This window comes from Rhamphochromis longiceps, linkage group LG4 (genome assembly GCF_057381845.1).
Source record: "Rhamphochromis longiceps isolate RC_006_pf linkage group LG4, R_longiceps_female_GT1.1, whole genome shotgun sequence".
Classification (NCBI taxonomy): Eukaryota; Metazoa; Chordata; class Actinopteri; order Cichliformes; family Cichlidae; genus Rhamphochromis; species Rhamphochromis longiceps.
Window position 1 is genome coordinate 27,939,691 of NC_140560.1, and position 21,576 is coordinate 27,961,266.

Consider the following 21,576-nt stretch of genomic DNA (forward strand, 5'->3'; position numbering starts at 1 on the left):
AAGAACATATTTCATACTTAATGTCGAAATGAAAAAATACGGGAAAGCATTCAAAGGAAGTTAGCAAAGACAAGGTAATATAGTAAGGGAAATAAAGAATGTAGATATGAGTACTGTTAAGCAAGGTCTACAGCAAAGGAAAAGGCTTATAGTGAGATGCATCTGAGAATGGACATTGAGAAAGGAGAAAAAGACTTCTTCTATCAGCTAGGCAGAGCCCTCAACCTTGAAAGGATGTGCAGCAGTTCAGGGTGATTAATGATAAAGACAGAAATGTACTAACAAGTAAAGGGGGCTTGGAAGGTGGAAGGAGTACTTTGAGGAGCTGATTAATGTGAAAAATGAGTGGGTAAGGGAGGATGCATGAAGGACAGGAGGACAGTTGGTGAATCAGGAAGTGCAAGGGATTCGGAAGGAGAAAGTGAGGGCAGGTGTGGTGAGGAAGAGTGAAAAGTGGCTAGTATAGATGGTTTCTCTATACCTGTTGGAGATGAGCAGTGGACTTTTTACCCAGATTGTTTACCTGCACCAATATTCAAGAGTGAAGATGGTGTGCAGAATCGCAGTGCCTACAATAGATGAAGGTGAAAATAGATGGGCATGATTAGAGGAGGAATAATGATATAGAGAACACGTAATGTTGAAGATGGACCTAGTGGGCAGGAAGGAAAGAGGAAGACTACATAGAAGTTTAATAGATGTAGTGAAGAAGGACACGCAGATGGATGATGATGATGATGTTAGGGATAGGATGAGATGGAGACAGATGATTCCCTGTGGCAATCAGAAGATGTGGGGTTCCTATTTTTCATTAATTGAAGTTATTTTAAATTAAATTATTTAAGTCTCTATACTTTAGGTATTATAACATATTAAGACTAAACAAATACATAATTATTCTTTACCTTTACACTTCATTTTTGTTCCGACAAATTTAAAAAGATGATGTTTTGAAGAGAAGTTACAGCGAGTCATTTATTTTATTTTACTTTATTTTATTTTATTTATCTAGTCGAAGTACAAGGAAAGGAACAGCACTCTTGTGTTTCCGGCGTCGTCCTGTTGACGCAATGACGCGATGACGTCAAACGGAAATCTGTAGCTCCAATTCTTTCTAGAATTCTGTAGCACTCTCTAGCCCGCTGTCTTCAGGGATGTTCATCTGAGTTTGTCTACATCTAATACAGCAAGAAGCTCTTCTAAAGAAACAAATACGTATTTCTGCGCTGTGCGGCGATCTTGCGGTCTGTCCTTGTTTCAATCAAACTTGTTAGCTTCTCATAGCTCGCGAACTTAGCTGAAGCCTATTGTAAGCTAACGGTGTTAGCTTTGGGGTCTTGGTGTCAGGATGTCCAGGATAGATTACAGCGTGTGGGACCACATTGAGGTGTCGGACGATGAGGATGACATCCATCCAAACATCGACACACCCAGTCTCTTCAGATGGAGACACCAGGTATACCAACAAGCCACGCATGGTTACAATTAAGATGCTACACATGAAGTAAAAGTGATGCATATTTGACCTGAACTGTTAGCTGACCTCGTGTGTTTACTTTGGTTCTGTGTTCACTTTTAACATGAATATAGGAATGTTTAACTTTTTGCAACTAAATCCACATTTGGAAAAAAGAAAAAAACAAGTAGTAAAGATTTTATATTTTGACCTCAGGCTCGTGTGGAGCGGATGGAGGAATTTCAGAAGAAAGGTGAAGAACTAAACAAGGGACTGTCCGAGTGCAGACGCAAGCTGGCAGACACACAGAAGAAAATCAAGGAGCTAACCATTTCAACATCAGAGGATGCCAAAGCAGAGTTGAGCAAAGTCCAGGCTGAGGAGAAGAAAATGAAAAAAGAGGAACGGGATTGGGAGAGAAAGGTGGGAGACTACCAACGGGAGGAGAAGAAGATGCCGTGGAATGTAGACACGCTCAGCAAGGATGGGTTCAGCAAGGTGAGGTAGAGTAAGTGGAGCTTAAAAAGCACTACAGGTTTTACATCGCACATCATTTATTACACTCTTTTTTTTCTAAAGTATTTTCAGGAAAACAAACGCTAACAAAACTGTTGTCTTTTCTCCATATTTCATCTTTTAACTTCTGCAATTGTTTGTTTGAGCCTGACATCCAAGGGAAAAATTGGCCGAAAACATGATCACCACATGTCCCCCACAACAGAGCCATTAGATCCCCTCAAAAGTTCAACACCTTGTTCACCTTGCTTTATCATCCATTCAACTCGTATGCCACTGTGCCCATCTGTCCTGCTTTAGAATAAAATGTGTGAAAGGACATGGTACTTCAGATGTGGCATCAGCTGCCATCACCTGCACTGATCCTTGGCTCAAAGCTGGAAGTATCACCAGTTACTTAAGAGAAGACATTAGACTGAAGGAAATAGGGAAAGGGCACACATACAGAGTCGACTTTTCTGTTTCAACATTTACAGTTGATTTAGAGTTCTGTGTTGAATCTTTGCAGATCCTACAAAGTAACCTCCACAAGGATCCAATACTCTCGCCAGCATTCATGCTTGTGCGTAGTGTTAATTACCTGGTCCTGTCTCAGTGTTTTATATGCAGAGTTAGCCATGATGGAAACAAATAAAACCGTGAAACAGTTGCTGATAGATTGAGCAAGTATTAAAAAAAAGTAGCCAGAAATGCAGAGGAGGAATTGACAGTACTAAACAGGCCAATACAACTGTTGTTGTTACGACATACCTACAGTATAGATTCAATGTAGAAGTCTACATCTACTCTCATTCTTTGACTTTGTAACACATTGAAGTCTTTTCTTGCAATTTTCAGATATGGGTTTATTAATATTGACATCTCTAACTTGTATGCAATGACATTCTTTCTGTAGAACTCAGAGACATTGTCGTTAACGAGTCCATTCTTCCACTGTCCTTTTCATAGAGTATTGTTAATGTCAAACCTGAAACTGAAGAGACCGAAGAAGAGAAGGAGCAAAAGCACAAAACATTCGTGGAGAAATATGAGAAAGAGATCAAACATTTCGGTAAGCACTCGCATGCATCAGTATTTACTCTCGTTACAAGGTACTGGTGAGAGTAGAGATGCTTCTTCATTACTCTCGTTACTGCAGGCATGTTGCGACGTTGGGATGACAGCCAGAAGTACCTCTCTGACCATCCTCATCTGGTATGCGAAGAGACCGCCAACTACCTGGTGATCATGTGCATCGACCTTGAAGTTGAGGAGGTAAGTAATACAAACAGAGCTTGTTTGTCATGAATTCCTTCTGCACGTGACCATACTCCATCTAAATATTAAGCTGTAAAAACGCTTCTTCCTCCTGCAGAAACACGCATTGATGGAGCAAGTGGCTCATCAGACCATCGTCATGCAGTTCATTCTGGAGCTTGCCAAAAGCCTCAAAGTTGACCCCCGTGGATGCTTTCGCCAGTTTTTTGCAAAGATTAAGGTAACTAGTTTTAGTTTAGCTTCTATTAGTTTTGGTCTTTTTAATTATTATTGTATGGAAAGTAAATGTCAGAGTAAAGGTTTGGGAGCATCAGTACAGGCATTGCAATTTGGAATTGGATCTTATAACTTATTCAGTGACCTAAATATGGGGTGGAGTTCAGAGACCTGGTATTAAATTGAGCTCAAGGCTAAATTATTAAAGATGATGGCATTGGCATGGTTTGGTTCCAAGGTATTTAAGAAAACTGTTTCCTATTTGCATAAATGTTTCCGTGAACGTTTTACCTCACCACGTCTGTTTTATTTGTCTTTCTGAGTTTGTTAGCAAGTCAGGCAGAGAGCTCTTTCTTCCACACTTTGCAGTGGCATGCAAGCCAAGCTCCTGTTCTTATGGCAGGAGCTTAGAGAAGTTAAGGTTAAAAAGTTTGGTTACACTTTACTGGAGATTTACCTGGCAATGGTCACAACCACATATCCAAAAAGACTTGGCAGAAAAATGCAAGTTCTCAGACGACTAGCTTTAGTTTATCTTTGCCTAGGTTAGGTATTCACTGTTCACTAAAGTTTTACAGAGGGATGGATTTAAGTTGATTCTGTTCATCTTGATTCAAAGTTTTCTGTGGGACAAACGCTTCATCGGTCATCTGAGTGGTTAATTTGTCTATTAGTGATGAAACATTTCTTCCGCTGGCAAAGTTGCATCCAGATGAACAGATTCAGCTTTCTGGGATTTGCTTATTGTCGAAGATGTATTAAAAAATCCAGTCAAAAAAATTCTTTCTGTCTAAATTTTTGTATTAAAAGAAGTGGAGAACAGTAACATTGATCATCACCTGAACTCTGCAAATGTAGAGAACCGGTTCCTAACCTTTGACAGATTCCTCTGAGTTCACAATGTTGAATCCCGATCTGTCGTTATCCCCCTTGTTTTCAGAAACACAGTCTAACCTATAATCCTTCTGTTTTGAAAGCTTGACAGATGTATGCAAATGCAGGTTTACTTAACTAAACCGTTTTTTTCGTTGCTGTTTTTTTTTTAGTTCATAATAATAATTTCGGTCTGGTGCACCAGGGGATTGTGGAGTGGTTTTATTTTGGGGTTTTTTGTTTTTGTTTTTTTGCATCTAGACCTGTTGTACAGGAACTAAATTTAGTCCTCAGTGTACAGTGCACAGTTTCCGTAAACGGTCTCTGACATGGGGAAACCCTCGTACTAATTGTGTGCATACGTGTGCATACATGTGCCTTATCAGACAGCAGATCAGCAGTACCAGGAAGCTTTCAATGATGAACTGGAGTCATTCAAGGAGCGCGTTCGGGGAAGGGCGAAGATCCGGATAGAAAAGGCTATGAAGGAATATGAGGAAGAGGAACGACAGAAGCGCATTGGACCTGGAGGGCTCGATCCCGTTGAAGTGTATGAGTCACTTCCAACTGTAAGTTTTCAGCATAATTGAGCACATTCCTTTGTTTTCGTTCTCTTGAATGGCGTGTTTCACAGATTGCATTGGTAATTGCAGGAGATGCAGAAATGCTTTGATGAGAAGGACATCCAAATGCTGCAAGAGGTTATTAGCAAAATGGATCCAACGGTAGGTTGTTTGGTGTTGTCGTGCAGGTTTATTACTGTGAAGCACTTTTTTTATAATGTGAAAAGTGCTATATAAATAAATTGATTTGATTAGATTATAGTTTTTCTCATCGGAGTCTGTTTAAATGTAAAAATGTATGTATATCTTTTTTAAAACATCCTAGCTTTACTCGGTTCATAAATGTGATTCGTTCTACATGATTTAGGTGGCAAAGGCTCACATGAAGAGGTGCATAGACTCTGGGCTCTGGGTACCCAACGCCAAGGGAGACGACGGGGAAGAAAAAGGGGACGAAAAAGACGACGAGCCCACCTACGAAGAGATCCAACACGAGAAGGAAGAAGCCAAAAAGGAATGACCACATCTGAATTGTGATTTGTTTTTATTTTTTTGGCAAATGTTACCCCACTGTATTTCAACTTCACTATGTGTATGTTTAGTTTGCCAACCAATGACACAACTTCTCAAAAATATTTAGCTGACATTTAAGGGATTAGTGTTCACCTAACTCCACAGCAACATTACGTGAACAACTGCTGCCTGGAAAAGAAACTGCCGCTTGTGTGTGTGTCTTATTTGTTTGGATCTCACTGAAGTTTTGTTCTTTGAGTTATTCGTAGCGCAGACATGCGTTGGCTGCTTTGTTTGTGTTGGTCATGATGATTTTGTACTTTTCAAATTCCAATTTTTCTTTGAGATTTTTGGCTTGAGCAGCCAGTGTATTATTTTCCCAAATTGCATTTTCTACAAACTTACTAATCTAAACGTTCACTCCTTGAGACAAAGCGTTTGTGGTTGTTTTGAATGTATGGGTGAGATCAGAGAGGGCAAACATGTGAATCAAAAGCAGATGAGACCTGTAGTGGTGTTAACCCTGATGACTTTGTTGTCATTTTTAGTACGTCACAAACATGAAGACGATGACTACAACAATCACGACTTTAAAAAACAAAGCTTTTCATTTCAGGACACACTGGCTGCACATACTGTAACTAATTTACAGCCTGACGAAAAGGAGTTAAAAGTTCCTCAGGTTTAGCATTTCGTTATGGGGGCAATTGACAGATCATATGTTCTAATAGTGAAATTTGCACAGTAGTGCGTGCCAGTTAGGCGTGTTTGGAATCTACATTCACTTTCTGTGCTGTCATTTTGAAGGTGATTAGTACTTGGGCTTTTGCATGATGTCAGAACTTGTTTTACAAATAAACTAATTGCAATGGCTTATAAAAGGCATTTTTGACTGTCTTGGACATTAATAAATGAAACTGCTCAATGGATATATGAGCAAACTATTAACCCCAACAAATATTTATTTTTCATTGAAAGCTAATTTTAAGCTTGGGCAAAAATAACTTGAATGAATACAGAATGCATTTCTTAAACAATGATTTCATTTTTTAAGGGAAAAACCTACCAGGCCCTGTGAAAGCGAAATTGCCTGCTCTTGTTAAATGATGAGTTGATTGTGATTAACTGCATTTTTTTGGGGGGGGGGGCTGAGGTTCATTACTCCCTGACCTGTTGAATTGAGAGCTCCCTTATATAGAACCTGTCTGACAAACAGCAACACGTCATACCACGATGTGAAGAAACTTGAGAACAGATAAGAAGAAGTCATTGACACATATCAATCTGGAAAGGGTTACAAAACCATAAGGCTTTGGGACTCCAGCGAACAACAGTGATAGTCATTCCCACAAACCCACAAAGAAGTTCCCACAAAGAAGTGCAGGCCTCTCTTGTCTCAGCGAAGATCAAAGTTTATGATAAAAATGTTTTGTAGGTTTTTTTCCATATTTTTTGGACTGATTAAACAGAAGTCAAACATCTTGGAAGGCTTGTATTGATTTACATCTGGTGTAACTACATCAGGTGTATATAATGATGTAATTACATCAGTCAAAAAGTAGAATCTGCAATTAGTTTTTGGTAAAGTGACCTTTACATATCCTTTATTTATCCAAATAAAAAGCCTCAGTTGCATTAATAATATCTTTTTCTAAAGGATCGGCCCAAGAAGGCAGCAGAAATTGTCACAGGTATAACAGTTCTATAAAGATAGTTAAAGTGGGCAAAAAGGGCTGAATTGATTATAATATAGGTCCAATAAGAGAGAGCCATAAAGATACCTGCAAAATGAGTCAGTTCTTTATTTTATATACAACCCCATCATAAATCCTGTTGACTATAGCCTATTTACTAAAATCACATATGAAAAACAAAATAAAAATAAAAATCCAGCATTCTTGAAAGAAAAAAACATCAAACAAACTTGCTTTTTCCTTCCTGCACAATCTGCTGATTTCAGTTTGTGTGTGAGTTCAGTTTGTGCCGACCTCAGCCCAGCAGCCCGACGCAGGAAACCAAGGCAGTGATGACAAGTGCTGTGCAATACAGCAAATTTTGGTATCCAATACCAAGTAAATACAGGGTTTCCTATAACAATACCAATACTGAAACCTTTAACTTATAAATGCAACTTATATGGTGGGGGGAAGTTTGTCATATCTTATGACTTATTAGATGACTCATCATCAGTTCACAAATTCTCAACATATTTTAATGACCACTAAATCACTGTGATTTAAGATGTCGGCTTCTTGTTATAAATGTGTTCTTTAAATAAAACATTTCATACTGTATGTTGGAGGGATATTTTTTATTTCCAAAAAAAACAAAAAATACTGAAGTTAGTGGATAAATTCAGTATGTTTTGATCTGATGCTAATACCAGCATTGGCATGAATACTATGGTACTTGGGTCGATCCCCTCTGATGAGCAGATGAGCAGCAGATGTAATGGCCACAGGAGGACTGGGGGGCCATCACAAAGAAGTTAATTATTTTGGCAGATGTTTACTTTGCGCAAGACACATGGGTAGATAGTTGCACAGTGTTTTTCAACTTAAAACACTTAATAAATCAGTTAATAGACTTTTATTTCAGTTGTGTTTTGAGGTCTTGTGTAGAGCTGTATTTCAAGCTTTCAAAGAAAGCTTTAATGCCACATCAAGAAGTTTAGGCATGCCATTATGATGTTCCTAAATCGTGGGTGTCAAACTTCAGTCCTCGAAGGCCAGCATCCTGCTTGTTTTTGAGATATCCCTGCCCTACCTGCTGCTATTACCTGGATCAGGTGTGTTTTGCCAATAAGAAGCTACAAGGGCAGGTTAGCTGGAAAACAAGCAGGACAGCGATCCTTAAGGCCTGGAGTTTGACACCTGCATCCTAAATGATCTGATGTGTGATTTTCACCTTCAAAACATGAGAGCTGACTAATTAGGTCTAAACCAATACTTTTAGCAAGCACAAGTTGATTTGTTTATTTGGATGTTTTTGATTCAGTCTTAGAGAGATGCCAGTGAAGGAAATATTCATCCCAGGTTTCCAGGGAAAGATTTTCCAAAACATTAAACTTTAAAATATACATTGTTCCCATGTTAAAATGCAAAACAAGTGACTTAAACATATCAACAAAGTGTGTCTAATGAGAACATAAATCAACAATTAGGATATTGCACTTGGAAAAATGAGACATGGTTAGGCATAGGTTATGCCACCAAAAGGTATGCAGAGTTGTTATTGGATGTTTTAATGGTATAAAAGTGGCACAAGAGTTTGTTTAATATTGTTATAGGAATCATTTTTAGGTTAACATCTGTAAAACTGAAGCCCGGTATAGAGTGATAATATTTTTGCAGGTCCAGAACACCTGGCCCCTTGCGGTGTGGAGGAGCAACAGCTTTACTCAGAGTCCCTCCTGAATGACTGGGCCTACCTCTGACATAGAGCCCAGACACCCTGCAGAGTAAGCTCATTTTGGCCCCGTGATGTCATCCTTTAAGTCACTACCCAAAGCTCCTGGTCATTGGTGTGGGTGTAATAACAATAGCTAATAATAACTATTTTATTGCAGTACCACTTTCAACACACACAGTTTTCTATATCTTATTTAAGGTGTAATGAACTGAGAAAGATGGAAATTCCCTGCATTGTGGGACACCCTAATGAAAAAAACAAATCCTGTAAACGCCCCTGCTTAAAAAAAAACAAAACAAAAAAAAACCCCAAATGAAATCAGGTAGAAAATACAATATTGACTTAATCTATGGACTATGAGTCTGGGAGAAAGATTTATTACTTTACATTTTTGGCTGTGCGGAAGGAGAAGTAAGATAATAGATGTATGCTTGTAATAATATCATAGGACAGATATTATTACAAGCATATATCTATTAAGAGTCTTTCCTCTACTTTGTTAGTTTGTTCCTTTCTTTGTCTTTGATTTACATTAAGCGGAACAGTTTAACGTTTTATTTTGAAAGGTACGTGCTAATGCGCACCCGCACGCTAGCGACGGAAGGAGTGGCCCTGCGTCTTGGTTTCGGGAAGCAGCGCGTTGCCGTCGTTGCTCACAGTTCGCGAGAACCCGAGAGTGTAGGCGGCGGTGGGGGAAATACGCTCGCAGAACTATGAAGCTTTAACTGTCAATCATATTGACGTGCTGAGGTGTCTTTTTTATGTTTTTTTATTTTTAATGCGAAACTTTTAGAAGACGCTCGTCAAACGGTAAGATATTTTACTGTCGCACAGGTTGCTAAGTTTACAGCTCCGACTTGCTGTTGATATATTTCCTTGTTGTGGTGTCGCGTACGCTGTTAAGTGCATACGAGGCTTGATTTAGGCCTCGCGATAACGCGGTCAGTTTGCTTTTATATAACGTCAGATAGAAGGGGGAAAAGCAAACTTTTGTTGTACTGTGCGTCTCCGTATAGTTTAATCGGTGCCCTCGAATAGTTAGTAGCTTGACGTGATGTAAACAATACGTTATAAGGTGTAATCCCTGATAGGCCTATCGACATATTGATCGGGTTTTCTGACGTCATATTTGTTAAAGCATATTTTTCTTCTTTTCTTTTTGTTATTTGGTAAGCTATGAGGTTTGTTTGTTTTGTTTTTTTAAAGACAGAAATGTATAATAAAAGCAATACATTTTATTTTAAAGAAGCTTTAAACTTACTCTTGTTTAGTATTTATGTATACCACAGCACGTTTATGTAGCTGATTTTCTTAAAGCTGTGGTCAAACTCCCGTTTGTCTGTGTGTGTCAGTAATGGGAGGGAGGTCCAGATCTTCAGGATCGTTTTCAGGCCTGAGTGAGCCTCCGAAGGATCAGGGCATCCATGTCTACCTTTTCTGGACAAAAGATGGGAAGAAATATTTGTCTCACACCACAGGAGAGGTCACAGCGGAGCAGCTGTGTATCTCTGCAGCAGAGACCATCGGTAAGAGGAAAAGGCTCCACCAAATGCACAGTCCAGAAATGAAAGTGTTTTCTCTTTTCATGTGGTATTTGAGCCTGCTAGTGGCAACAGTGTGTAACATCAGTGTTTCCTCCTCAGGGATAACGGCTCTGTGCCATTCACTGTTTGCGCTGTACAACCCAGAAAGACACTTTTGGTACAGCCCAAACCACATATTTAAGGCAGAGGAAAACCCGAGCCTTGTACTTCGCTACTGTATGAGGTGAGTCTGTGTTTGTTTAACACTGTACTTGTGACACAGATAACATACAGCGAGGATGTTGATATAGTCTTTTTGTATTTAGGTATTACTTTCGGAACTGGCATGGACTGAATGAAAACGAGCCCATGATGTGCCGCTATCCTCCCAAATCTGGTTCAAAACGGGGTTTCCCTTTACTTGACACAACTTCACTGGAGTATTTATTTTCCCAGGTTGTTTTGGGGTTTTTTTTTAATGGCATGCTTTTACACTCATAATGTTCCTGTCTTGACAATAATATAGTATCTTTTCCAAATCAGGCTAAGTATGAATTTGTGAATGAAGTGGTACAAATGGAATACGTCAAGACAGAGGAGGAGCAGACTCGCTTCAAAAATGAGAGTTTGGGAATGGCTGTGCTTCACCTCTCATACCAGGCAATTAAAACGGAATCAACTTTGCAAGATGTAGCTTCAAAAGTCAGGTATATACTTTGGCTTGATCACACCGCAATCCCTCCTTCCAAATAGTGTTTTAAGCTTTCATTCTTAAATGGCTTATAATATGTTTATATCTTGTACTGTTAATGTTATTTTCTGCTACTGTAACAAATGTCTTTTTAATCCAATCTAATCAGTAAGTTCAGATAATATCACTATACCTCTTTTTTTTCAGCTTTCTAGACTGCGTTCCAAGATCTTTCGCCAAACACATTTCCAGAGACAACTTCCTGACTAAACTCAGGATCCAGCGAGTGTTTAAAGACTTTGTGCGGTCCTTCCAGCAGCACACAGTGGATCGGGGCAACCTGTGCACTGAGGAAATCATGTACAAGTACATCGCTACACTCGAGCACTTGGCACCGCGTTTTGGCACTGAGACTTTCCCCGTAACCCGCCTGGATCTGAGGGACGAAGATGACCGAAGTGGCTCGTGTTCCAGCACCACCCACGCCCAGTGTGGTTCAAAAGACAACTTCTGCGGCCCAATATCACATGAAATATCGGTGTCCGGTACTGAAGGGATTCAGTGGAGGAAGGTGTCTGCTCAAAGGGTCTGTATAGACACTGATGCTGGCATATTGTATATGTTGGTTGAGTGGCCTTTTGGGGTTTTTTTTTTAATTTGTTCAATCTCTTTACCCAGGCACAGGCAAATAATTACATGGGGAATGGCTACATAAACTACATGAGAAAACCAAAACAGCACTCCAGCCAACCAGATGCAGACACACCCAATGACTGGACCTTCTTCAGCGAGTTCCCTGAAATAACTCACATAGCCATTACTGATTCTAATGTGTGCATCAGCACTCGAGACAATCTCTGTATGGTGAGACCACTTGTTTGTTTTTTAATGTAAAAGCTGCAATGCATTCACTTAATTGGTAAATGTCTTTGTAATGCATTAGTCCAGTGGATAAAGTGTTTTTAGTCATTCAACTAATTGCTCAGTCTTTTGAGGATGTTTTTATAGACAACACACTATACATTTCTGCCTAGATTCTATATGTGTTTGACTATAAAGCCTCTCGTTTTTGACTTTGCTTTGGGCAATTTATCCTGTTTTGAATTTGTATGTGTCAGTAGGTGGGAGCTCTGATTGTAAGGTAGTGGTGTTTCTGTATATGTATGTAGGAGGTTCAGATGATCTCCAGCCAGGAGGCCCATTCCTTCGTCTCCCTCCTAGATGGATACTACCGACTGACTGCAGACGCCCACCACTATCTTTGTCATGAAGTGGCTCCCCCAAGGGTAGTGTGGAGTGAAGCAAATCTACTGCATGGACCTATGCAGTGAGTTTTCTACCCTTATATACATGCACATTCAGACACAGAAAAGGCTATAAAGAAACATGGTGTGTTATGTCATAACTCCTGTGTGTTTTTCCAGTGATGAGTTTGTGCTGTCTAAGCTGAAAAAGGAGGCAGAGGATGAGGGAACATTCCTCGCTCGTTGGAGTGTTGTTGACTATAACTGCATCATCCTAGCTGTTCTAATCAAGAATCAGGTGAGTCAACACCCACCCTCTTATATGGAAGTAGTTGCAGTGTAATGATGGTCGAAAAATAAACCCGATACTTTCCCTGCACCTGTGTTTTGTGCATACAGGATGGTGTAACGCGAAGCCACAAGCAGTTTCGTGTTCACGTAAAGGATTCAATGCTCTGTCTGGAGGGCTTGGAACGACAGTTCCCCAGCATGAAGGAGCTCACCGATAGCCTCAAGTCGTTTGTCCTCAAGTCTGGTTCGGACAGCTTTACTGTCAAAAAATGCTGTTCGCCAAAATCAGGAGGTTTGTGTTCCTTGTTTTGCTCATGTATCCAATATTATGCCTCTAGAGTCCTGTTGAAGCCCCCTTTGAATTCAGCCTTGTTCACCTCTACTCAGTTTTTAAAATTAACTGTAATAGTTGCGCTAATGTTCCTACTTACTAATTGGGGTACTCGTATCCCTGTTTAGGAATTTAGGTGATATTTAGGTTTTTAATCAGAATTGACTGTGTCTGTTCTGCTGTGTGTGGTGCAGAGCTATCCAACCTTCTGGTGAGGAGACACAATGAATGCGATGTTCACGCCGAGCCCTTATCCCAAACCTACAAGACCCGTCTAATGTTCCCCCAAATCAAGGACAAAGATATCAAACAGGTGACAATGTCCACTCGCCACCTTCATAGTCATAGAGGATTAGTTGTCCTCTGTCCTGTAGCTGACTGTACGGGTGTTTTATTTTGGAGCAGGAGCAGCATTTGGGTCGCGGCACCAGAACTAACATCTACTCAGGACGGCTGTTAACGCAGGAAAGAGAGGAAAGTGATAATGACGAGTTCAACAACAACTCTCACCGAGGCCACCGAGTCGTTCTTAAGATTCTGGACCAAACCCATGAAGATATTGCTCTGGTAAGCTGTTTGAAACTCACTCAAAAAATGACACTTTACTATGCTGAATGTAAACGGTTGTTATGATCTTGTCTGTTCTGACGTTTACGTTTTCACTCCTCTTAGTTGTTTTTCGAAACCGCAAGTCTCATGTGCCAGGTATCCCACCGTCACCTGGTGTTTGTATATGGCGTGTCTGTCAAAGGATCTGAAAGTAAGAGACGTAGCACTGTTTATCCTCACTTCCTCATTGTTATTTCCCCATCACACACATCAGTGTATACAGTCAAATTTCTGATTTTAGTACTAAGAAAACCATGTTGCATATGCAAAATCACCCTAACCATGTTCTATTTTTACGTTTTGCTCGTGCGTATATCATGAACCAAACCTCTCAGACTTGTTCCTGTCTTTGCAGACATCATGGTGGAGGAATTTGTGGATTTCGGGCCTTTGGATGTCTTCCTTCGCAGAGAAAAGAATGTGTCTGCTGGGTGGAAATTCATTGTTGCAAAACAGCTTGCCAGTGCCCTCGACTATCTTGTGCGTTCTAATCCTTATTTTTGACACTGATTATATTTCAGTAAATCTAATTGATTTCAGTGAAGTTTTTTTATCCAGTGTTACTCTAAGAAATAAGCTGCTGCAGACCCATGTGTAAAATGATTGAACAAAAGAAACAAGTAGTAGTTCTTTCTTACTGCATGCCATGTTTTGATTTTGAGATGCTGCTATCAGGCAGGAAGTGAAGTAAATGTCATATCACAGCAAAGTGTAAGATAAGTGCTCCAAGTAATTTTTTTGCCTATTGACTAATAGCAGTAACAGTTTGTGTTATTTTTAAGAACACTCTGCTTGACCAACGGTGCTATTTTCCTTATTCTAGGAAACCAACGGGTTGGTTCATGGAAATGTCTGTGCCAAGAACATCCTTTTGGTGAAAAATGGTCTAGAACCTAACACTACTCCTTTCATCAAGCTGAGTGACCCAGGAATTGCTCTGAGTGTTCTTTCACGGGAAGGTCCGTACCACCACCTCGCTTCAGTTTATGTGTTATGTGTCTCTATACACGGTCAGCTTCAAGAGTGTTCTAATTTATGTACTTTGCAATCAGATTTAGAAACAGGAAATCTCTAATCTCTTCTCGTGAACCATTTCCTGCTGTCTTGCAGGTTTGGTTTAAAATATGTTGTTCAAGTGTGTCAAAAATAAAAAGTCGAGATGAGAGTTGCACGAAAGTAAAACAAAACTCTTCGTTATTTGTTTTGCACTTGCTGATGTTGAATACCAACTTTATAGATGCTTCTGTGTTTGTCACCATCTATTTAGTTCAGTTAGGAGGAGTTCTCCTTCAGATAAGCCAGAATAAATATCCTACACTAACTTGTGTTATTATTTTGTGCCATGCAGAGCGCCTGGAACGTATCCCATGGATTGCCCCTGAGTGCATTGACAGTGGTTCAAACATAGGCAGCCATGCTGACCAGTGGAGCTTTGGCGTAACGATGCTTGAGATCTACAACAACGGTGATCTTCCCTTCAACTTCAACACATTGTCCGAGGTAGGCATGTGCTACAGCTCGGGCTTTTACTCCTCTTTCAACAACCCAAAGTATCACATCACATATTATTCTTCTGAATTGTAATCTTAACACTTGAGTCTCCCCACCCCAACCAGAAAGAGCGCTTTTATCAGCAAAAGGGCCACTTAGCTGAACCATCTTCCCCAGAGTTGGCCAGGTTCATCAACATGTGTTTGACCTATGAGCCTGAGGAGAGGCCGTCATTCCGCAAGGTGCACAGAGAACTCATAGAACTCATGAGGAAAGGTCAGTGTTTGCTCGATTACTTTATCTCCTTTTTTAAAACTCTGTTGCAGTTCATTCAATAAACAAGTGTGTGTTTCTTCATCCAGGTTTTGTCATTCAGTCTGTTATGCCTTCCAGTGAAGCTTCAGCTAACACAGACCCCACTGTGTTCCATAAACGCTACCTGAAGCAAGTGCGGATCTTAGGAGAGGTTAGTACCACACAGCAGTAGTTTGCTTTTCGTTGTATTAGCTGGAGTAATCATCTCCTCATTCTTCTGTTTATAGGGTCACTTTGGAAAGGTGACTCTGTACTTGTATGACCCAGCCAATGACGGGAAGGGAGAGCAGGTGGCTGTGAAGTCTTTGAAGCAAGAAAACGACAAAATTTCTGACGGCTGGATGAAGGAGATTGAAATCCTGAAATCTCTTTATCACAGCAACATTGTGAAATACAAGGGCTGTTGCACAGAACTGGGTGAGTCCTCGCTTTCCTTTCTGTCTGCTTAAATATCTGTTTGAGCCATATGTCAACAGAGTCTGCATGTGTAAATGAGTGTGCAGTACAGCTCTTGTAACCTGCGGTGCTCAGTGGATCATTCAGCAAATTGATTTTTGGTCCCTGCTGTTCTTCTGTAAATATTGGAAATCCATTTGAAGTGCACCACTGTTTGTGTTGTATGTCAATATTTTGAGCTTTTAACACACAGCATGCTGAGCAGCACAGCAAAGCACCAGAATAAGAACAGGTTTTCTTGTCAGGAAGATAAATTCACTTTTGCATTGTCCATTGACAGGAGGGCAAGTCGTCCAACTAATAATGGAGTACCTTCCTCTGGGGAGTCTGAAAGACTACCTCCCCAAACGTAACCTTCCGCTGTCTCATTGTCTCATGTTTGCTCAGCAGATCTGTCAGGTGAGTTGTGGTGGTTTAATATTTTGTGCTAGCGCTGTATTACTTGTAAACACCATATGTGTCTATCCGTACAGCCCAACATTTGAATGAGTTACTGTACATACTTCTTTTTTCATAAATTAACATGACTTTTTTTTATTATTATTACACTTGTTACTGTTTTTTTTTTTTTTTTTTAAATGTCTAGACCCTTTTGGCCTTGAATCTGAGCTGGTCTGCTTTTACTTGAGTGGTCGTGACTTCCGCTCCTAGCTTCAGCTAAACTTTCATATTTTCTGGTGTGAAAACTGCTGAGATGTCAGCTTGTATTCTTCTCTGTTCTGAAGAGAGTCTCTGTTTTTCTGTTTGCTTTTGTGCAGCATACAGTGTAATAGCCTGAAGGAGATAATCCATCACATTAAGCTTTAATTCCATTTTACAGCACTCTGTTTTTGTGTGTGTGTTTTGTCATTAATTCATTCTGTCTGAAATAAGTAGTTTGATTGCATTGGCATTATGTTATGCTGTGTTTTCTCTCAGTAACCTGGGAAATGTCCTCCAGGAAATAATCATTCAACACCCAGAACCATAATTTCATAGCAGCCTTGGAAAAAATAGCCAATTTCTGATTGAATTTATTGTTGATAATAAAGTAATATTAGTTTTGATTAAGGGCTCTTGATGGGAAGCTTGATTTTTAAAAAGTGTAAAATATTGCAGAAGATTAAGAACAGGGCTCTGCGAGGCTCTTTTGTGAAATTATTTTGATCTAACATGTTTCAGCGACGGTTCTAGGGTGTAGATGGGTGTGGAGGCATAGTTATCACATTAATGGTCTCTGTTATGGCATGCAAAGTTGTCAGCAAACAAAGATACAGTTGAGTCTGCGGGGAATGCAATTTGCTTTGCAGGTTTCTGGTTGTAGATGAAAGTATTGGATAAACTGACATTTAGACCTGGTGATGGTGTTTAATGGAAAATATTCATCTAATGATTCTTTACCACAGGAGTAATGCACATGCTCAATTTTAATGGCAGCATATTTAATAGATAATTAGATTGCTTGCTCAGAGCCATAAATTTAATCCTTAATATTGCTAGAAGAAGATTTCAGTGATCACCACACACAGATCTGTAAAAATAGCTTTTCTGACCTGTTTTTATCTGAATTGCTGTTGCAGACTGATTGACAGGCATGAAGGAGTTACTCTCCGTAGGGACACGTTTTTTTGCTTTTTACCGTGGTTAAAATAGCAGCTGTTTTTGAAATAAAAATGGCATCCATCTTTTTATTCCTGTTATTTTCTTTTAAGGGGATGAATTACTTGCACTCAAAGCGATACGTCCATCGCGATCTGGCTGCCCGTAATGTCTTGGTGGAAAATGACAGTCTGGTAAAGATTGGAGACTTTGGCCTGACGAAGTACATCCCTGAGGGTGAGATCTACTACCGTGTCCGTGAGGATGGAGACAGTCCAGTGTTCTGGTCAGTTTACGCACTTAGACTTGTCACTCATTGTGTTGTTGTGTGACTTTGTCCTCTAAATTACATTTTTAAAAATTTTGTAGGTATGCCATCGAGTGCTTGAAAGAGAGTAAATTTTCCTTCTCCTCTGATGTTTGGTCCTTTGGAGTTACACTGTATGAGATCCTGACCCGCTGTGACCGTCGCCAAAGCCCTCCAGATGTATGTCATCACCGGCCTCTTTTTCAAGTATTTCTTTACTGAACCGGCCTTATCGATCAATCTCTGTGTGAATTACACAATCTGTTCTTATGTATCTTTTGCAGAAGTTCTTTGAAATGATGAAGGAAGCTCAAGGACAGATGACTGTGGTGATACTGATAAAACTGTTGGAACAAGGGTTGCGATTGCCTTGCCCTAAGGACAGCCCACATGAGGTAAGCTCAGAAGCCCATAAATCAAGTTCAGTACTTTTTGGCATTATGAATGGTATAGGTTTTTTTCATGATTACTTGTTTTTTGAACAGGTGAAGATATTAATGGAGCGGTGTTGGAGTGCAGATCCTTCAGAACGGCCAGATTTTGAGTCCCTAATTAAAAAGTTTCAGAGCCTACGCCAAGCATACTGGCAGTCCTTTTCATAGTCTCAGATATGCTGATTTGCTGACGGGGACTATGTGGAAATCCATTTGACTACAAGTCATCGCTTTGCTACAATGGCAACCATATATTAAGGGGAGCCAGTAATGTGTTTCTTGCCTCTATTAAGAGATATATTTGCAACCTTTTCATAATAAAAGCACACTGCTATCCTCTTATATGTGATGTTAACACAGTAATGAATTTTATGGGCAAAAACTTCATGTTTGTCAAGAGTTAATGGTTTGCATATATCACAGTGAGTATTAACAGTTTGTGTACGGTTGAGGGATACTGTATTTCATTTTGTTTAGTTATTGTACATTTTTGACTGTTTAATTTTATAAACTTTAAATGAATAATTCAGAATCTAATAAACAATTTTCCACAAGCTATTTTATTAAAGCCTGAAATAGACTGATGACTCCATCAGTGGGTCTACGTGTTACCTGGTTTTCACTCATTTTTTACTATTCCACAACACTATCAGTGATATGTACTTGTAATGCTTTTATTTTAAGGGGTTGCTTTTGAAATTCATATGGAGAATTTCATTGATACCAGTCTCAGGGCTCACACTCATGGTCACAGGGGCTTTCCTTCCAAAACACTCATGCCTCTTTGTTTCCACACATCTGCTTTCTCTTTGGTGCATGACTGCCTGTTATTTGCCGTTACTCTTAAAACTGTCAAAACACAAATGCATAAATGATCATACCAGAGCTTTACTCATTAAAGCTTTTTCAGAATCATTAAACACAAAGTCCAATCTTATTTTGAATTTATAAAAACTCTTAGGGCTTTCAAAATGGCACCTCTTAAGTATAGAGCTGTTAACTGCAAACACAATGGGGATATGCTACAAGAGATCAGAAGAGACAATGTGTAAAGTCACAGGGAAGTAAACTTCAGATTGGCTATGACATCTACAAAGAGAAACAGTCTCTACAACTTGGCACTTGACTCTGTCCAGTATCTTTAATGGAAACATGCTAGTTGATACTTTTAAAAAAAAGAAACAAATCCCACTTGGCGGTAGATTTTGTTGTATATAGTAAACATGGCTCCTTATTTTTCTTCCTGAAAACTACAACTGTCAGGCTCCAAATGAAAACAGAAACAAGGATGAGTCAATTCCAAGTAGCCTTTCTAAAAAACAAAACAAAAAGCAAACTCTTTTTGACGTTACTGAGAAAATACTTTCAAAGCTAACCATTCATTTTCTGCGAATGGCATCTCTGGCAGCTTTCAGCTCACATTATAGCACTGACTCAGCTCTCAGAAAATTTTTAATGACATACCACCTGATTTTTGATTGAGTCTTAATAGCCTGATGTTATTGCTTCTTGGTGCCGCACAGGAGACTTCTACATATGCTGGAAAATTGTTTCTGTCTAGCCAAAACAGGGCCCACATGGCTTGGATCACACTAAAGTGGGGATGTGTAGATAGTCTATCCAATTATGAATCTGAAAGGACCTCCTCTGAATCACTGATGATGTAATTTTAACTGGACAGATGAAAACCATAGCTAAATCATAATTCTGGCATTTAAATCATAGCTGAAGTTGGACACTGTTACATTTAGAAAAGCCCATTCATGCTTTTTGTCTTGCAGTAAAGCAGTGATAATTACTGACCTCCACGATAAGACCATGAGACGTTAAACATATGCAGTTGACAAAGCTGTTGCTACTGACAAACCCCAAGATGAGAGTATTACTTAGATTCTTAGATCATAGTACTTGCTTTCAGCTGAATATGCACTTTAATTCAGGGTCATATCATAGTGTTAGATCTGCAGGAACTGGTCAACTTGTGGTTTACAGAGTTCAGACTAAACATGGTGAAATGTCTTTTAGCCTTTATGCTTCTCACTGCTAAAATTCTGCAAGTTTCACTCTGAGCTTTGCTCCAACTGAGGCCACAGCTTTAAAGTAATGATGACACTTTTACTCATGCTATAAGTTCTGATTTACACTCGCTTTTATTGAACTGGTGTGGAGTTATTTTATTTCACTTTCTTGTGCTTTGCATTTAAATAGGGTTATATTCTTTTAATTTGCATTTTATTATTATTATGCTGTTTTTATATGGTCTGTTGTTTCATTGCATTGTGCAAATCACTTTTAACTGCCTTTATGTACGACATATACAATACAAATAAAAATTTGCCTCGCATTGCCTAAAGCGTAGAACTGAAAAAGAACAATCTGCCAAATTCAGCATTTATTTATATTCAGCAGGTGTTCGTGTTTCTGTTCTGCATACGCTTTGAGTAAGACGCATACAGCAAGTGGAAGCTGAAGCACGAGCTCCAAGACATCTGTCCTGCCACAGTTATGTGTATTACAAACTGTCAGCATCAGACGTGTCTGCTTAAATGGGAGCTTTCCCTGCTGAGAGCTCTCAACATGTATTTGAAGGAAAGTACTGCAAGGACTGCAGGCTAATGGAGAATGAGGAATCTACCATGAGTCATGTCTAGTACTAAGCATTAGTCCAGAGTGATACCACCACCAGCTGAGTCACCAAATGCTTAACCCTTGTGTGGTGTTCGTATTTTTGTTACTCAGCCAGTGTTCATGGGTCTGGTGGACCCGCTAGAGTTTTGGCTTTCCAAATTAACACTATCAAACAATTTTATGTTAAATTACTCAACAGATGTTTACTTCATCCCAACTACAAGACATATGAACAGCAAACATGGTTAATTTTTTCCCTTTACCTTTGTTAGATCACATTTATGAATTAATGTGCTTCTCGTTTTTCTTTTATATAAAATGTTATAAATAAATCAGTTATAATCAAGTGGAGTGAGTGGAAAGACACAACACATTTACAAGGGTTAAATACTACTGCTGTTCCCCTTGGGAACATAGAAAAATGCTGAATAGTGAAGCATATTGTTCTGACTCATAATCTTGGAGAGAAACTCCACTGCTGACTTCTGGACATGACATGATTGGTCCTTCTGGTGCTTGTCTGGACTGTGAAGCCCCCTGGAGGCACAGGCATTTTTCGTAGCCAAATGAAACTGATTCCCTTTATCCATCATTACAGTGTTGGATATATTCTCAGCTGACGCAGCCTATACTAGAGACCAAATTCAAATTACCAAAACAAAACCTGTATCTTCTTCTCTATATCTACTGCGAAAAAATGCTGTTTTCCTATACACTCTCTGCATAGCTAAAAAGGGCTTTATGAATGCTTTGTTCGTGGTAGAAAAGTCTGAATAAATTACCATGTGTCAAAAATTAACTGCTGAGTTTTTAAAGAGTGGTATTCATAAAATAATACATAATCAATCAACATGCTAACAATAGCCTATTACG

General features: G+C 39.4%; 2 protein-coding genes across 2 annotated transcripts; both read left to right on the top strand.

Annotated features, from left to right (window-relative positions):
• The first annotated feature begins 1,091 nt into the window (after window positions 1-1,091).
• LOC146671881 (hsp90 co-chaperone Cdc37-like) lies at window positions 1,092-6,275 on the top strand. The gene is made up of 8 exons (XM_085404275.1): window positions 1,092-1,456; window positions 1,673-1,954; window positions 2,921-3,023; window positions 3,111-3,226; window positions 3,327-3,449; window positions 4,705-4,887; window positions 4,972-5,043; window positions 5,249-6,275. The coding sequence occupies exons 1-8, from the start codon at window positions 1,349-1,351 to the stop codon at window positions 5,399-5,401; spliced, it is 1,140 nt and encodes a 379-aa protein (XP_085260401.1). The 5' UTR covers window positions 1,092-1,348; the 3' UTR covers window positions 5,402-6,275.
• Window positions 6,276-9,437: 3,162 nt separating this feature from the next.
• tyk2 (tyrosine kinase 2) lies at window positions 9,438-18,655 on the top strand. Its single transcript, XM_085404277.1, has 24 exons — window positions 9,438-9,615; window positions 10,158-10,331; window positions 10,449-10,572; window positions 10,655-10,784; window positions 10,872-11,035; window positions 11,227-11,605; window positions 11,698-11,883; window positions 12,189-12,346; window positions 12,444-12,561; window positions 12,663-12,846; window positions 13,080-13,198; window positions 13,291-13,452; window positions 13,558-13,645; window positions 13,850-13,974; window positions 14,318-14,453; window positions 14,843-14,994; window positions 15,111-15,261; window positions 15,348-15,451; window positions 15,528-15,717; window positions 16,037-16,155; window positions 17,448-17,620; window positions 17,704-17,821; window positions 17,926-18,036; window positions 18,127-18,655. Exons 2-24 carry the CDS (start codon window positions 10,160-10,162, stop codon window positions 18,241-18,243), a joined length of 3,480 nt encoding a protein of 1,159 aa, XP_085260403.1. The 5' UTR covers window positions 9,438-9,615; window positions 10,158-10,159; the 3' UTR covers window positions 18,244-18,655.
• Window positions 18,656-21,576: the final 2,921 nt, after the last annotated feature.

Coding starts and splice junctions, on each gene's coding strand:
- tyk2 (XM_085404277.1), top strand. CDS start 10,160: ATGGGAGGGAGGTCCAGATCTTCAGGATCGTTTTCAGGCCTGAGTGAG. Junction 10,573..10,654: donor GTACTTCGCTACTGTATGAG/GTGAGTCTGTGT, acceptor TTTTGTATTTAG/GTATTACTTTCGGAACTGGC. Junction 17,822..17,925: donor GTCGCCAAAGCCCTCCAGAT/GTATGTCATCAC, acceptor TATCTTTTGCAG/AAGTTCTTTGAAATGATGAA.
- LOC146671881 (XM_085404275.1), top strand. CDS start 1,349: ATGTCCAGGATAGATTACAGCGTGTGGGACCACATTGAGGTGTCGGAC. Junction 4,888..4,971: donor TGTATGAGTCACTTCCAACT/GTAAGTTTTCAG, acceptor TGGTAATTGCAG/GAGATGCAGAAATGCTTTGA. Junction 5,044..5,248: donor TTAGCAAAATGGATCCAACG/GTAGGTTGTTTG, acceptor TACATGATTTAG/GTGGCAAAGGCTCACATGAA.